This window comes from Amphiprion ocellaris, chromosome 15 (assembly GCF_022539595.1).
Source record: "Amphiprion ocellaris isolate individual 3 ecotype Okinawa chromosome 15, ASM2253959v1, whole genome shotgun sequence".
Lineage (NCBI taxonomy): Eukaryota > Metazoa > Chordata > Actinopteri > Pomacentridae > Amphiprion > Amphiprion ocellaris.
In genome coordinates this window covers 15201967-15217818 of record NC_072780.1, presented here as the reverse complement: position 1 = coordinate 15217818, position 15852 = coordinate 15201967, and the positions used below count along the sequence as shown (strand labels likewise).

Here is a 15852-nt window from a genome sequence, read left to right as displayed (position 1 = left end):
GTCTGTCAGAGAGGGAGAGAGATATAGAGCGAGAGCAGAGACAGAGGGGGAGAGAGAGAGTCCTCCCTCCTCATCCGGCTCCCCCCTATGCAAAGATAAATAAAGAGGCTAAAAGCCGAAGAGAAGAAGCAGAAAGGAGCTTTTGTGGCTTCCGAGTGGGGTCCCTTTCATGGCGGTTCCCACAGCACTGGGCCTGTGATGACATTCACCATGTTTCACACACACAGACGCACACTCGCTGGATGGGCCCTGTGACTGCGGTGACTTTCGCTGGTGCCGGGCCCCAGACGGGACGGCGAGGGCCCCGAGAGCCACAGGCAGCCATTGTGCTGTCGCCGCGGAAACCAGCCTCTTTATGTCAGACATGTTTTTCTGTTTGTTTTCTTTTTTATGTCTTTAATGTGGGCAAGGGGGAATGTTTCCCCTCTCATCTCCCCCCCTCTTTGCTGCTTGGCGTTATCCTCCCCCTCCCGGTACCCATCTCCCCTTCTCCTCCCACCGATCCATCCACATTTGTTTCTCCTCTTCGCCTCCCTTCCTTCCCTCATATTGCCTCACCCCCCTCCTCCTCCCTCCAGTTTCCCCCTGGAGATTGTCATTTGTAAAGCTCTTTGCTTAGACAGCCTATATCTTTGTCGCGGTGTTGCGGCCTCCCTCTCACTCAGCTCCTTTTTATCTGTACTTCATGAGGTTTTGGCACAAGCTGGCACTTTTTCTTCCTGCGCTGACAAAAGAAAAACAAACAAATGACAAAAAAAACAACAACAATACGCACAACCCAAAAACAACACAACGTATCCCTGAAAGAATTCTGCCTTTCCCACGCTAAGCCAATTTTCTTCAAAAGATGAAACAAACTAACCAATAACAAAATGGAAGAAAATTGGAGGAGGGGGGAGGAGATTGGGAAGGGAAAGTAGAAGAAAAAAAAATATGGCTATGATTTGAGTCTCCAAAAAAGCTGACAGTGGATGCCCCAAAGTCCTCCAATGAGAAAAACAAACCTGAAAAAAGCCAACTGTTACTATTTTTAAGCGTTTGAAGAATGCTGCTCGGTGCCATGACTCAAAGGCACGTTGGCCCTCGTCCGTAATCAGTTCATTCTGACTGCACGGCTCCTCTGCCACATCACACACGGGACGCAATCTTTTATGAGCCGCAGAGAAAGAGGAGGAGGAAAAGGGGAAAGTGAAAAATGAAAGAGTCCGGGGCTAATCCGCTCGGCCTCCTCCTCCTCCTCCTCAGTCATGCATGCTGCCTGATTTGATGAGTAGAGGGGGTTTAAGACTCGGCTAATATCAGCCGCTGTAAAACTACTTTTACTCCAGCATTCTGACTCGGACGCTGGCTATCATTCAAGTTTATGGAGGAGACTAATTTTTAGTGCGTGGAGTCATGTGATGCCTAATTCCTCGATAAGCTTTCTATTTTTGCCTACAGAAAAGGGAAGCCAGTGTGGAATAGGCAGCTAAAATATTCCACACAGAAAACACATGCAGCTGCTCCGTTGTACTTGAAATTCAGAGATTTTAAAAGAACTGGAGTCTAGATGGGTTCAGAAGACCTCTAATCGAGCCATAAACTCATCCGATTTTGCTTCCTCCATGTTTCTCGCTGCCCCACACACTCTTGGCTGCTGCTCTTTGACAGCCTCTCACTTCCCCTAATCCCTCTTATAACTTTACACCTCAGATTACAGCCTTATCAGGGAGGCATCCTGCCGACACCTCGTCCAGACGGCAGCTCAGGAGAGCACGCGTAAGCCCCTAAAAACCGACATAAAAACTTGTCGCCACGACACTGCTGGGTCATTTTTAGCGCTCCTGGAAAGGGATTATGGGTGAGTGTGCACGGAAAGAAAGGAGGACTTTGATGGAGGAAGGATGTGGGTAATGACGAACATAATTTTCATCTCCTTAGGGAGTTGCTACCACTTTTTATTGGTCTTGGTAGTGGCTTTTATTATTAAAATGACTGGAGTTGAAATCAGGGACGCATTGAATGCTGAATCTGGATTTCTGTTTGTGTTGTTTTACTGTTTTTATTGATGCAAAACTGGGACCAAATCAGATGGAGACAGCTGATCTATAAACTTGCATTTGATCTAAAGCCAAAAAAACAATATGATCCTCTTTTGAACAGATTGTTCCCAGCCTGTCTCACCAGACACACCCATAACCCTGTTGGATGAGCTCAAGTACGCTTGTACCAACACAACTACGTTCCAAATATTTGTTTTTATAAAATGATGATTATTATATGAAAGCCTACATTATTCCCATATCTTTAATAGAATTTGACTGTAAATTTAGACTATTCAGTTGAGTTGTGCCACTAGTATTTCAACTCTTCAATCCATTACTTAGAACTAATTGAACTATTTGTCCATAATTTTGAGAGTAAACTGCAGATTTCTTGTTTCAGTTAACTATTTTGACAAAAAATGTTTCACTTTCTGCTTTTGCTGCTTCTTTTGATCTTATTTAACTTGCTAATTCTGATCTACTCACTTGTTTTCACACATTCGGACGCACTGAGGGTCTTAATATATTACAACTACTTTGAAAGGCAGTTCACTGATCATTGTAAAGTTGCTGAGAGCAGCATCACAGCAATTTGTAATCTCATTTGAATATGTAGTTTACTCAATTTTGGGATTTTTCTTTTAAATTAAATTAACTGGGTTTTCTCATATGCACTGACAGCTAAAGGTGCACCACCATGATACAAGCAGTGACTGTGATTCAACACTGTATTAGATCATATATGATGAACATTATGTTCACTGACTACTGTGCCATGTCTTTGTACAGAGTTTTATTTTTGAAGTGCACAAACACATTCAGTGACATGTAGATGCAGACAGACACAGAAGTGCTTGCGAACATTCAGAAAAACATTCAGATGCCCACGCAAAACTGAAAAACTTGTTGAAAGGCATACTTGTAGGGTGAACTAATTCCATGCACTCTATGTGTAGCTCGGGCACAAACACAAACCGTCTATCTCAGACATGAAAACTTGCTTGAGGTCAGATCCTGAGGAGGACTAGCTAACTGCATATAGTACGAGAGGCTTTGATCTTTGGACTTGGCTGTGGCAAAGACAGCCAGCCAGCGCTGAGGCCCTGCGTTACCGGAAGCTTGTGGTCTGGGTCAGTTCCATTTACTACTCTGTTCTGGTGCTAAATATATAATAATAAAAAGGCTGCCAGATTTATTTCAGACTCATACATTTCCTCTCCAGTGAGGGAAGAAAAGACTAAGCAAGAGACAGACGTCTCCAGATTACCAAAGAAATTAAGTGATAATTACAGAGAGAGATAGACAGAAAGAGAGAGGCGAGGTTTCCCCCTCTCGCTTCTCTCTTCCTCTTCCTCTACCACCACAGAGAGTGGCGTCTCCGAACTAAAGAGGGGCGCCCACTGTATTAGACTCTCAATGATTGGCTATGATTGCATTATCTGATCCCATGGGGGATAAAAGGACGGCAACACACACCACATGCCTGTATTTCATTGCTCAATGATCACTGCCTCCTCAGAAGTCAAACATGGCTTTCTTGAAAAACATCTTTAGACATGAAGCCATAAAAGAAAATATGATGCAAATTCAAACATTGTCTTTATCTTTTTCAAGTTAGTGTTCTGTATCTCTCTCTCTCTGTGTGTCTCTCTCTCACACACACACTCATACTCCCCTATGTACTCGACTTCACCACCAGTCCACCGCACTCCTCTCAAAGCTCTTTGATCCCTGGTCGAGGGTCCTCTCCGCGGTGCCTCTGTCTGAATTCCAGAGATTCTGGGATAATTCAAACGTTTCACGGCACATACTTGGTCCCCCCAGGAGACAGCGGCGGAGATGGAAAATGCCACCACGGTCCCCGGCTCTCTCTCCCTCCATTGTCCCTACTCTTTAATCAGGCCCTCTCTGTGGCTCGCGCTGCCACCGTGGTGTGTTGTCTCAGCCTGGGAAAATGCCGGCCTAAGTGGCTGTTATGTGCTGAGGCGCAGACCACAGGGACCCAGAGGGGTGCTGCTGGAGCCCTCTGTGCCAGCCATGGGTCTCAGAGTGGCTAACACACACAATGAGTGAGGTCCCAAGTCTGGATGCTGCCTTACATAACAGCCATAGCTACATCTATTTACTTTTTGTCTGGGCTTCGATCACTAAATCATACGGCATCATAATCACAGGCATTAGCCAAAACCCAGTCGCAAATCATGAATGTTATTTGTTCCTACGGGGTTGCTGGGTGTAAACGAGCATTAAATTGCCACACAGATAGGGCAGTGTTTTAGGAACTGCAGGGTGATTGCTTGGCTGTGAAAGTTCTTCAGAGAGGGAGTTTCCTGCCCTGGAGTCAACAAATGACCAAAACAAAGGCTTTGTGTTTCCCTGAGTCACAGCGAGAAGAAGGTCAGCAACCAGAGCCACCTCAGAGTTCAACCCGTTTCTAGCTTTGTGTTGGTACAGACTCGTGTTCGGGCCGGGCAGCTGGGTCAGCTGACAGTTGGCCTTGCCTTCAGCCGGACACAATGCTCCATTAGGTCAAGTTTACAAGGACTGACCAAAACTCGACTGGTTTATAATAGTTTATATTTAGTGCTTGTAAGAATGAATAGAGTTTTTATGAGGTGCCATAAATTTCATTTTCAAAAAAAGGGCGAGTGTGGAGGCTCATGTACGCCTACCCTGTGGTTTCTCTAGGCCACCACGAAGCCTTTGTATTCGCCCTGTTTGCCATGGGAAAATATCTGAAACAAATAAGTTGCCTGGTCGGCACCCATCAGTGTAAAAACACTTCTAAGAGCTGTGGATTGTGCTGAGAGGGTGTGGTGCAGCGCTAAAGGAACCTCTTGTTTACTCTTGCCATGTCTGAAAATAAAAAAAGGAACTATTTTCTCTCTGAAATGGAAGGCAAATAAACAAGTATTCTTGAGCAGACAATGTGGGCAGGCGCGCGCAGCCTGTGGTCATGCAGCGGCATGCTGGCCTCGGTGAGGGAAGGAGGGTGACACTCGGAGGTTCTTCCCCCAAAACATCAACACCATCAGCATCACTGTCATCATCGATATCAATGAAAACAAGAACAACAAAATTTAATGTGAGACAAATGTTACATTTCTAGCAAAGTCTCTGTGGTGATTTTTAAAATGACTTTTTAAAAAAACGTGCTGGAGCCTTGTGAGAGTCAAGTTAACCAAAGATTTTAATCCATCAATTAGGTTTGCAACTAATAGAGAGCAGGGTTGGACTGTGATTTCAAAGAATTCACTTATGAAGATCAGTACAGCCTTAATGCAAAATGCTTTAATTATTCAACATTTTTCTCAAAAACTCAATGATAAAGTTTCATAACATAGTTACAAATATTGTAAGCTCATTCAGTGCATTGTACACAGTTCACATATAATGAAATGAGGTGCTGTCTGTACAATGAGAAGCTGTGCTAAGCTCACATCCTCCAAAGGTCATTCTGCAGGATTGTTGGGAGCATGAGCTCTTGATGGCAGCACAAATGAGAAATGATAGTAATGCAGGAAGAACTGAAGTGTACTGGAACTGAAATATGCAGCTGTAGATCAACTGGTTTTATTTACAGATTGCTCAAAAGACCAGTTATGCATTAGCTGTAGTTTTATGCCCCAATTTGAGCTATCTACTAAGAAAACCAGGGGATGGGTTTGCTGCAACAGTTAGAATAAAAAAAAAGACAAGAAAAGCACTCAGAGAGCGCAGTACTCCACAGAGGCTGCTGTCGCTATATCATTTCTGAAATCTTCGAAAAATTTGTAACAGAAATCACGACAACATAGAATGTGGTCATTTAATATAGATGTCTCCACAAACAAAATGACCTAGCGCTGAGCAGAGGCGTGTGTTATGCACGTGTACGTTATGTACGGATACTGAATCACATGACCTAAATATGTAGCAGGAAATGAAGGGACTCAGAAACACCCCCACATTTTAATCAATTGTTCCTTTTGTCACTTTGGTCGATTTGTAGTAGAATCACAATCATGTGATCGTCAGTAGGCAGCTGTCATAGCGTTTACTTGTTGTCATAGTTACAGTCTCTCAGTGATACGGAAATCCTTAACAAATCCATGGATCCAGACTATAAGCTGCATCACTGCCAACATTTAATCACTTGGTCCTTGTGTCATTTCTGACCTTCCCTGAAAATTTAGTACAAAACTGTTAATCCATTTTTGAATAATGTTGCTAACAGACAGACAGACAGACAGACAGACAGACAGACAGACAGAGAGACAGACAGACAAACAGACAGACAGACAGAGAGACAGACAGACAGACAGACAGACAGACAGACAGACGGACAGACAGACGGACAGGCAGGCAGGCAAACAGATGGACAAACGTATGCCAATCGTCACATAACTCTGCTGTTCCTTAGTGGAGTAATAATGCACTACTTGCATCTGATAATCGGACAGCACTCACAAGCGTCAAATCTGTGAAATCCTGCCACATCTTCTTTTTGAATTACATTATTTAATACACAGCTTGTACAATAAGGATCTGAGAGTTTGCTTTGTTTCAGTTTCTGCCTATACAGCAGCAGAAGGAAATACAGATGCAGATATACTGGGGGGAGTATTCACTCTAACTGCAAAAAATAAAAATAAAATTCCACTGCAAGAGAGGGTGAAACCATCACAGAGACAAATGCTAAAAGTATGGCAAGAATACTCAGGAATAAATGATGCAGAAAGACATCTTTATAGTGCTCAGAAGCATGCTGGTTTGGGGAGGAGGCTGAACAGAAACAGAAAGGAAAAGGCAGTCTTCCCCCATCTCAGGAATCAGAATCAGTTTTATTGCCAAGTAGGTCTTCCCATATGAGGAATTTGACCTGGTGTTTTAGTGCATAACAGAAAATCCTACCATGTAGACACCTTTTTAAATAAGGAAAAAAAGATTTTAAAAAAGCAAATGCAAGCAAGTCAGTAGACAATACGTGTTACAAGTCAGATCAACAGGAAATGTAGTATATCAAGGGATCACAAAATTTAAAGAGTAGTGTGTTAATGTAACACATAAAGTCAGTGTCTACTGTGGGGAGTTGGGGGACAGAGGCAACCTCACTGGGGGTCTGTGGCTTTGTTGATGAGGCCAGTTGCTGTTGGGATGAAGATAGGACATACCGGATTTAATCAGACACTCCATAAATTAGGTAAATACCCACCTGCTAAGATGTGTACACTGTGGTCATCCTAACTCTGTCCAGCTTGTGCTGCTGGAATGTCAGGGCTAAGAGGACGAAAGAAGACTACCATTAACTTTAAAGCCCCCGTCTGGTGAAAATGTGTTTTTTCAACTAGTTAACATGTTCATGCGGTGTTTATGGACTACAGCCTAGACCTCAAAGTCAATATCATGGCTGACTATTTCCATCTTGAAGATGCAGTGTGCTGATGTCAGTCTCTAAAACACCGATTCAGACTTCCAAGGTTTCATATGTAACACACCTAAGGGGCCAATCCAGTCAGCTTGCAGGCTGGGACCTTCTGCACTATGTTCTTCTACAGAATCTGTTTCTAGGTAGAACATGTATGACTGAATTCATCTAATGTTCCAACATTTTGTTATGCAGTTTTACAGTGTTTGAGCAGAGTTTGACAGTGAGCTAGTGTGCTGAAGCTGCAGCCGGCGGGGAGGGGTGGGTGGGTGGGTGGAGGCAGGGACTAATCTAGATGAAACATCAGTGTGCAGATATATCGAAGGCATCGTGAGGCAGGAAGGGATCATGTTTATAAAAAAGAAATCCAAATTTGATGATGAGAAATGGAAAGAACTTTTTTATGTAACTGCATATTCCCCTATCCCCTACATGTATGTGTATATATGTATATATGGGAGTGTGTTGACCATAGACTATGACATTGATGCAAAACAAACAAACAAACAAACAAAAAACTAATTAAAATTATATATATGCACTGCCGTTCAAACGTTTGGGGCCACTCAGACAATTTCATGTTTTCCACGAAAACGCACACTTTTATTCATGTGCTAACACAATGTATCATTATATGTATCTCTCTCTCTCTCTATATATATATATATATATACACACACATACACACACACACACACACACACACACACACACACACACACACACACACACACACACACATATATACTACTGTTCAAATGTTTGGGGTCAGAAATTTCCTTATTTTTTTAGAGAAAAACATTTTTTTCAATTAAGATAATAATAATAATAATAATAATAATAATAATAATAATAATAATAATAATAATAATAATTTATAATATTAATTAGAAATACAGTCTAGACATTGTTACTGTGGTAAATGACTGCCGCAAATGACTATGCTAGCTGGAAATTTAATGGAATATCTACACAGAGATCTACACAGAGGCCCATTTCCAGCAACCATCACTCCTGTGTTCTAATGTTACATCGTGTTAGCTAATCGAGTTGAAAGGCTAATTGATGATTAGAAAACCCGTGTTCAACTAAGTTAGCACATGAATAAAAGTGTGAGTTTACATGGAAAACATGAAACTGTCTGGGTAAACCTAAGCTTTTGAACGGTAGTGTACGTATGTAATTTTAATTTGTTTTATTTATTTCTTTTTTTTGGTCCGTCACTAGTCTATGGTCAACGTAGTCCTGTACACTCCAGGCCGGTAGGTGGCGGTAGTGCGCCTACATGCAGGTTTTCCAAGCATCAGTCAGCTTTACAGAAAAACAAGCCGCCGTGGACTTGGGACCATGAACCCTGCTAGCTGCAGTCTGAGTGATACAATAAAGGATTTGTTCGGGTCAGAGTGATTATCGAGGTGAGGGCTTCTCATGTGGGCTTTTATTTCACAGTTCGTTAGCATGTTTCGTGAAATGCAGTCTGTTCTTTTGGTTTGCTGTTAGGTTTATTCAAGTATCACCAACTAGCTATGAGCGCTAACAGCACACGCTAGCTTTTAAGCTGAGAGAAAGATTCCACTTTTCCCTTTTCAGGTCTGTTTAGTTTAACATTTTAATTTTTATTTCCGGCAACGTTGTAGTGCTTTAACCCTTTGATGCGTAGACCACATCAGGAGATACCCATTTTCCATTGGATTTGGGTCACTTTTGACCCAGGTTATGCATCAAAGGGTTAAACTATTCCACACTGCCTAACCTCAGTCAGTGAGTTCGCACACCTGCTACCTGTTAGCAGAGGGAACTCATTGGTGAACCTTTTTCTCTAACTGTGATATTTACATTTTTTTAAGTTAAGTAATGTGAGATAGTTGCCTCTAAAACAAGAGAAATGTAAGTCAGGCTTCAAATATTATGTTATTAGAAGGAGACTACAGCTCCACAGAGTTCAGTATCAGCCCCACCCCCTGTTTCTTCACCTGTTTCTTCTGTTTCCTGGCAGGACCAGCTGAGTTGTGGACATGGAAGTGCCTTGCTACCTGCCCAAACTGCTGTTCGAGCTCAATGAGCAACGTAAGCGGGATTTCTTCTGTGACTGCAGCATCCTGGTGGAAGGCCGTGTCTTTAAGGCCCACCGCAATGTGCTGTTTGCTGGGAGTGGATATTTTCGAGCTCTTCTGGTTCACTATCTGCAAGTGAGTACATCAGTGCTTCTCTCCGTGAGAGGAGGGCAAGTGTCTGTAGTTTTATTGAGGTACATATAAAAATGCACATACGACAATGTGTTATCAACAGTTACTTATAGAAAAGATCACTGTGTGAAGTGAAGGCTGCACAGTGACTTGGTGATTTGCACTGTCACCTTGCAGCTAGAAGATCCCCAGTTCGCGAGTTGGCCTTCTTGGGGTCTTTCTGCGTGGAGTTTGAATGTTCTGAGCAGGACATGCATGGGCTTTCTCTGGGTACTCCAGCTTCCTCCCACAGTCAAAAAACATGCTGAGGTTAATTGATAATTCTAAATTGTCCGTAGGTGTGAATGTGAGTGTGATTGTTTGTCTGTATATGAACTACGACCTGTCTAGGGTGTCCCCTGCCTTCACCCTAAGTCAGCTGGGATAGGCTCCAGCCCCCTGCGACCCTAATGAGGATTAAGCGGTATATAGATAATGGATGGATGGACTTCCTATACAGGCACCAAAGCACAACATAAGAAGGAAATGCCTCCCATATGTGGGTGGCTGGATAAGGTAAAAGGGTTTAAAGGTCTGGTATGTTTGGTTAGTGTTCATCAAACCATCTGTTACGTGGTTAAGTAGACCAGCTTCATTCTGCACTGGATTCGTTTTGGGCTGCTACCTGTCCTAGCTGACACTGGGCTAGAGGCGGAAAGAGAATATAGGCAATATCTCGTTACCAATGATGTGAAACAAGACGCAAAACTGCTGAACATAAATGAACATTTATCTAACTCGAAGACTCTCTAAACCTGAACACATCTAAATTTAAGCGTACAGTATAAATAGAAAATACATCATTCATTTATCATTAGTTAGAACACTGATCTGAAATAAATGCTAACACACCAGTGCTGCAATAAATCTTAGCTTAATGAAGGTTAGAAATTCAATTTTTGTTTAAATGAATTGAGAGCTTTAACTTTGTGTTCCTTGTGGAGGCTGCAGTTTGTGATGCTGTTGGATTGTCTTGTAAACTGTGGTCTTATTAATTTAATCAGTAAGCCATGGATAAAAAACACCTTAAGTTTAAAACATTACAGTTTAACAGCAGCATCACAAACTGTACCCTCCAAACTGACTCCTCTCTCAAACTGTTCCATCATAAACGGAACATTGTTCCAACACAGTCTTAATCACCAGATGAAGATTGCAGGTATAAGTTTACAATTGGCTGTGCATATCATGTGACCTTCTCTTTCCCTTCCCGCTTCAAAATCCTGCCTTCACTGCAGACTTAGCTTATATTTTTTGCTTACTGGCCTTGTGAAATAATTTGTGGCCAATTCAATAGTTAAGTGGGCTGATGTTGATTATCTCAAAATGGTATTTAACTGGTCAACTGATTAATTGACCAACCACTAATAAGTACATTCAAATTCTGAAAAAAACAAGCTCAGGAAATGATTGCAGTATTGCTCCTTGTAAATTTTAATACTGTTATAAACTTCTGAAGTAAGCATAAGAGTATTGAAAAGGGCAATGTGGATTTGGTTCACAGTGATGTTCTATAAACAGCAAAGTTTTGTATGTTCATATAAATATAGTCAAAAATTGTCTTAAACTTTTGAATATATCTTTTTTTCAGGACAGTGGACAGCGCTACAGCACAGCGTCCTTGGACATCGTAACAGCTGATGCCTTCTCTATTATCCTGGACTTCCTCTACTCTGGCCGCTTGGCACTGAACAGAAGCAACGTCATTGAGGTGATGTCAGCAGCCAGCTACCTGCAGATGACTGATCTGGTGAATTTCTGTAAAGGGTACATCCGCTCATCTTTAGAAATCTGCTGCAAGGAGAAAGAGAGGAACACAGAGAAAGAGAACCAGGCAGACGATGGACGATTGGGTCTTGCAGACAGTGGCACTCCTGCTGCGACAGTCTCCAGCGGTGCAGGGGTTGCTGAGCCTCGTTCACAGGATACAGAGGTGGACAGAGGCTCAGGTTTAGGTTCAGAGGCCGCTACGTCTGCTAGAACCGCGTTGTCCATCTCTGTCACGACCCCTCCAGGCTCCAGCAGGGACATGGACAGCGCCTACTCTTCCAGGGAGGAATTTGCATCCGGGAGTGAAGGACAGAAGGGACATATGGATCAGACTAATCTATCATCCTCCTCATCCTCTGCTTTGACTCCAGAGTTGGTGAACCCTAAGATAGAGTACGACCCTGATGAGGAACTTATGGAATCCCCTGACACCAAAGACCTTGCTTCGTATGCTGGGCCTCCGCTGCATAATACCCATCATACCAGGCTGCTTCCCCCAAGTCCCTCTCCCTCCAATGAACGCTCCCCCTTGGGGTACAGCCCTTCGTTTAACACTCGACAGCTGATGGAGATGGTATCCAGAGGTGAAGGTCCCGCTCCTCTGGGGGATAGAGTAGGGCAGCGCTTTGCCCAAGGACTAGGCACCAACACAGGAGGAAGCAGAATGGATGAAAGTTTAGGGTTTGTGGGCTCATCTATTATGGAGATCCAGTCTGATTGGCTTGGAGAAGATACAGGTAATTAGCAAGATCAAGATAGCCCAATACAAATGGGCTAGGATGACACACTGTACATCCCAGCTGACTTATTTTTAAAAAAATTCTCAAGCAGAGCAGTGGAGCAGATTTGAATTGTTGTCTTTCTCCCCCTGCAGGTGATGGCTTGGTAGTGCCAGTGAAGCTTCACAAGTGCCCTTTCTGCCCGTACACTGCCAAACAGAAGGGGATCATGAAGAGACACATACGTTGCCACACAGGAGAAAGGCCCTTCCCCTGTCCAATGTGTGGCAAGAGGTTCACAAGACAGGAGCATCTCCGCAGCCACACACTTAGTGTAAGAACTTCAGCACGACCGGCGTAGTTTTGTGCTGTGCCATTTAACTTGGTTTTAATATGCAAACCTTCCTGTCCAAGCTAGATTCTGATATAAAAGTTATTCAAGAACTTGTTTTACTATCTATTGATTTTAATTAACAATTTTGTTTTATCTTATTGTATTTTATGTACAGCGTCTTTGAGTTTTTGGAAAAGCGCTTTATAAATAAAATTTATTATTATTATTATTATTATTATTATTATTATTATTATTATTATTAAGAAGGAAATATACAATTACCATGTGCCATTTTATGTAATTTTTGCCTCAGTTTAGTAGCCCGCTGTGTGTATGGTAGGCAGCAAGCTCTTTTGATTATGTAGAAACAAAGACCTACAGTTAATCCCACTCTTTTTTAAAAGAACTTGGTGTAATACGAATTTAAATGACTGAGGAATATAAAATTTAAATGACTGAGGAATATAAGAATTTTGTAACTCTCCTCCAGATGTAAATATCTGTATATGGGTTTGAGGAGCACAGACTTTGCTTGTCAAGAACAGTTATGGCCAGTTAATCTAAAAATCCGTATGTGAAACACATGCTGCTTAGCTGAGAAAATAGGAACACATAGACAATGTAGTTTAAATGACAAGAAATAATGTTGGAAACTGTCATCCACAACAAAAGAGTGCACTTGTTCAGAACAAATTTAAATGAAGTTGTTTTTCATTTGCTTAATTTTTTTTAAATGTCCAGTAGTCAAACTATTAAAAGAAAAATATTTTCATTCACATAGACGGTGAGGGAAAAGGTATAGTTGTCAAGTGAAGAATTTCTAACCAAATAGTTTAACTTTTTTCTTTTTTCTTCTTAAGGGAAACCATATCAAGCCCAGGTGAAAGCGGAGTATTTTGTACGTCTTTCAGATTCTTGTGGAAGATGGCATACCTCTCCCACAAGAAGAGAGATGCCACTGTAGCACTTTACAAATAAATTTTTACTTTTTGTCCTAGTTCCAGAGAGTTGTATAGTCTACAATATGTACTGAAGATAGAATGATTTGCTCAAGACAGCTTAAGCCAGTAATGCAGGTGGTTAGTTGTAAATTTGCCGTTTCTTTCTTTAATTGAGTGACGTTAAATTAATTTCTAATTTTTTCCTATTCTGTTTCAAGCGAGTTCTATGAACGCAGTAAATCTCTTGGCTCCTGTGTTGTTACTCTTCACCTGTACTCATCTAGGAGTTGCTGCTGGTACATACTCACTGTGTTGACCATCCACAGGTCCACAGACATTACTGGCCAGTATCATGCAAGAGCTGCAGACGAACCTTCACTGGATCGAGTGTTTCACCAGGACTCAGACGCTTTGGCATCTGCGATAGCTGCAACTGTGTGACGACCACTCACGATGATTCGGCCCCTGTCCACCCCTCCAGCCAAGCGGAACCCATGGAACGTTCGGATGGGGGTACAGATTGGTCCAGTTTTATGGACGATGTGGACGAGGTGGAGGTTGGCAGAGTGGAGGACCTAGTGGAGAAACAGATGCTTGAAAGACAGCTGGCTGTCTGCACTGATGTAGGTCACACACTGTGAATATGACATCCACGATACTCAGAAGAAACCCTTCGTTGAACTGTGGCTACACTGTTGTTATTAAATTAGAATTGTAAAATGACTTATTTATTGATCCATTTGCATCCAGAATATCCTGTCTTTCTTACTATTGCAGATATTGTGCTCCAGTGATTTGTCTAGCAGGAAAGAAGTGTTTTGTTTTTTAAATCATGGATGTAATCCTTAATTTCCTGATGTATTTGCACCACTGATCAAAACCAATTAGTTTTGTATGTGTTGTACATAAAGAGAATGTGCCTGTCAAAGCAGGAATGTGCTGAACTTTACACAAGATGGACAAAGTAGCCTTTTCCATGTTTTGTTCTGTCCAAAAAGAGTTTGTACATAACAAGAGCTTTGTGAGGAAGATTTTGCCACTTGGGATACCGTTGCAATAAATGTGTTGTGTAACTTTGGATATAACCTCATTGCCTGTCGTACAATAACTGAACTGCTGGACCACTGAAATGTGAGCTCAGTGGTCCAAAATACTCTCTCCAGATAGTAGTAAATTTTGCAATTCATTTGGAAACCAAGGTTCTAGAGTCTGGAAGAAGAGCGGAGAGGTCCAGGTACGTGGTGTTTGAAGTCCACTGTGAAGTTTCCAGAATCTGATGATTTTGGTTGTCATGTCACCTGCTGGCATTGGTCTACTGTGTGTCAAGTCCAGGGGCAACGCAGCATCTATCAGGAAATTTTATAGCACTTCATGCTTGCATCTGCTGACAAGCTTTGTGAAGATTCAGATTTCCTTTTCCAGCAGGACTTAACACCTGCTCATAGTGCCAAAACTACTACCAGATGGTTTGCTGACCACAATATTACTGTGCTTGATGGGCCAGACAACTTAGCTGTCCTGAACCCTACAGAACCCTACGTGGGGTATCAACGCGAGGGAGATGAAACAAAGGAGAAACAACATCCAACCCAAAACTGCAGCTGAAGGCCGCTATCAAAGCAACCTTGGCTTTAATAACACCTCAGCAGTGCCACAGGCTGTTCGGCTCCATACCATGTTTCATTGATGGAGTAATTTGTGGAAAAGGAGCCCTAACCACATACTGAGCTTATAAATGAAAATATTTTTCAGAAGTTGGACATTCCTGTGCTGGAAGTCTTTCTTTGATTGATCTTAGGAAATGCTTTATTAACCTGAGATACAGAATTTCTGATTTCTATGAGCTATAAGCCACGACTATCAAAATGAACACAAAATAGATTTGAAATATTTCACTTTATGTGTGATGAGTCTAGAATATATCCATTTTCACCTTCTTAAATCAATGACTTTATATTTGGTGTCAGACGACATTAAGAATCTAAAACATTTGACATGGTTTTTCAGCATTAACCCTTTGATGCATAACCTGGGTCAAAAGTGACCCAAATACAATGGAAAATGGGTATCTCCTGATGTGGTCTACGCATCAAAGGGTTAAAATGTGTAGGAAAACAACAACTGGTCGCTCAGCGTTGTGAGTTTAGTTTCTCTTAACAGCTGAATCGGAAGCTGTGAATGAGAAGCTGACTTCAGAGTAGTGCTAATTAGACAGGAAAAAAGAATTCAACCCAACTGTTGAATACTTCAAAAAAAAAAATCTGATCCTTCACAACAGCATAAAGGTGCCTTTTATAGCTATATAATGTGACCAACTGTAAAAGCATAACAACAAATCAGTGCATTGAACACCATGGATTTGATTGAGAAATATTTTGTTTTTGTGGTACAACTTGTCATATGCGCTCAAGTTGTTATTAAAGTTCAAATAG

The 15852-nt window shown here is 41.9% G+C and overlaps 1 protein-coding gene across 1 annotated transcript; it reads left to right on the top strand.

Moving 5' to 3' along the window:
* Positions 1–8709: 8709 nt before the first annotated feature.
* zbtb8b (zinc finger and BTB domain containing 8B) lies at positions 8710–14505 on the top strand. The gene is made up of 5 exons (XM_023275785.3): positions 8710–8846; positions 9428–9620; positions 11248–12163; positions 12301–12479; positions 13747–14505. Exons 2-5 carry the CDS (start codon positions 9447–9449, stop codon positions 14059–14061), a joined length of 1584 nt encoding a protein of 527 aa, XP_023131553.2. The 5' UTR covers positions 8710–8846; positions 9428–9446; the 3' UTR covers positions 14062–14505.
* Positions 14506–15852: the final 1347 nt, after the last annotated feature.

What these genes read in the sequence shown, in the direction of transcription:
- zbtb8b (XM_023275785.3), top strand. Translation starts at nt 9,447, where the DNA reads ATGGAAGTGCCTTGCTACCTGCCCAAACTGCTGTTCGAGCTCAATGAG. An exon ending in TTCTGGTTCACTATCTGCAA is followed by an intron (nt 9,621 to 11,247) that starts GTGAGTACATCA and finishes TCTTTTTTTCAG; the next exon opens with GACAGTGGACAGCGCTACAG. An exon ending in TCCGCAGCCACACACTTAGT is followed by an intron (nt 12,480 to 13,746) that starts GTAAGAACTTCA and finishes GACCATCCACAG; the next exon opens with GTCCACAGACATTACTGGCC.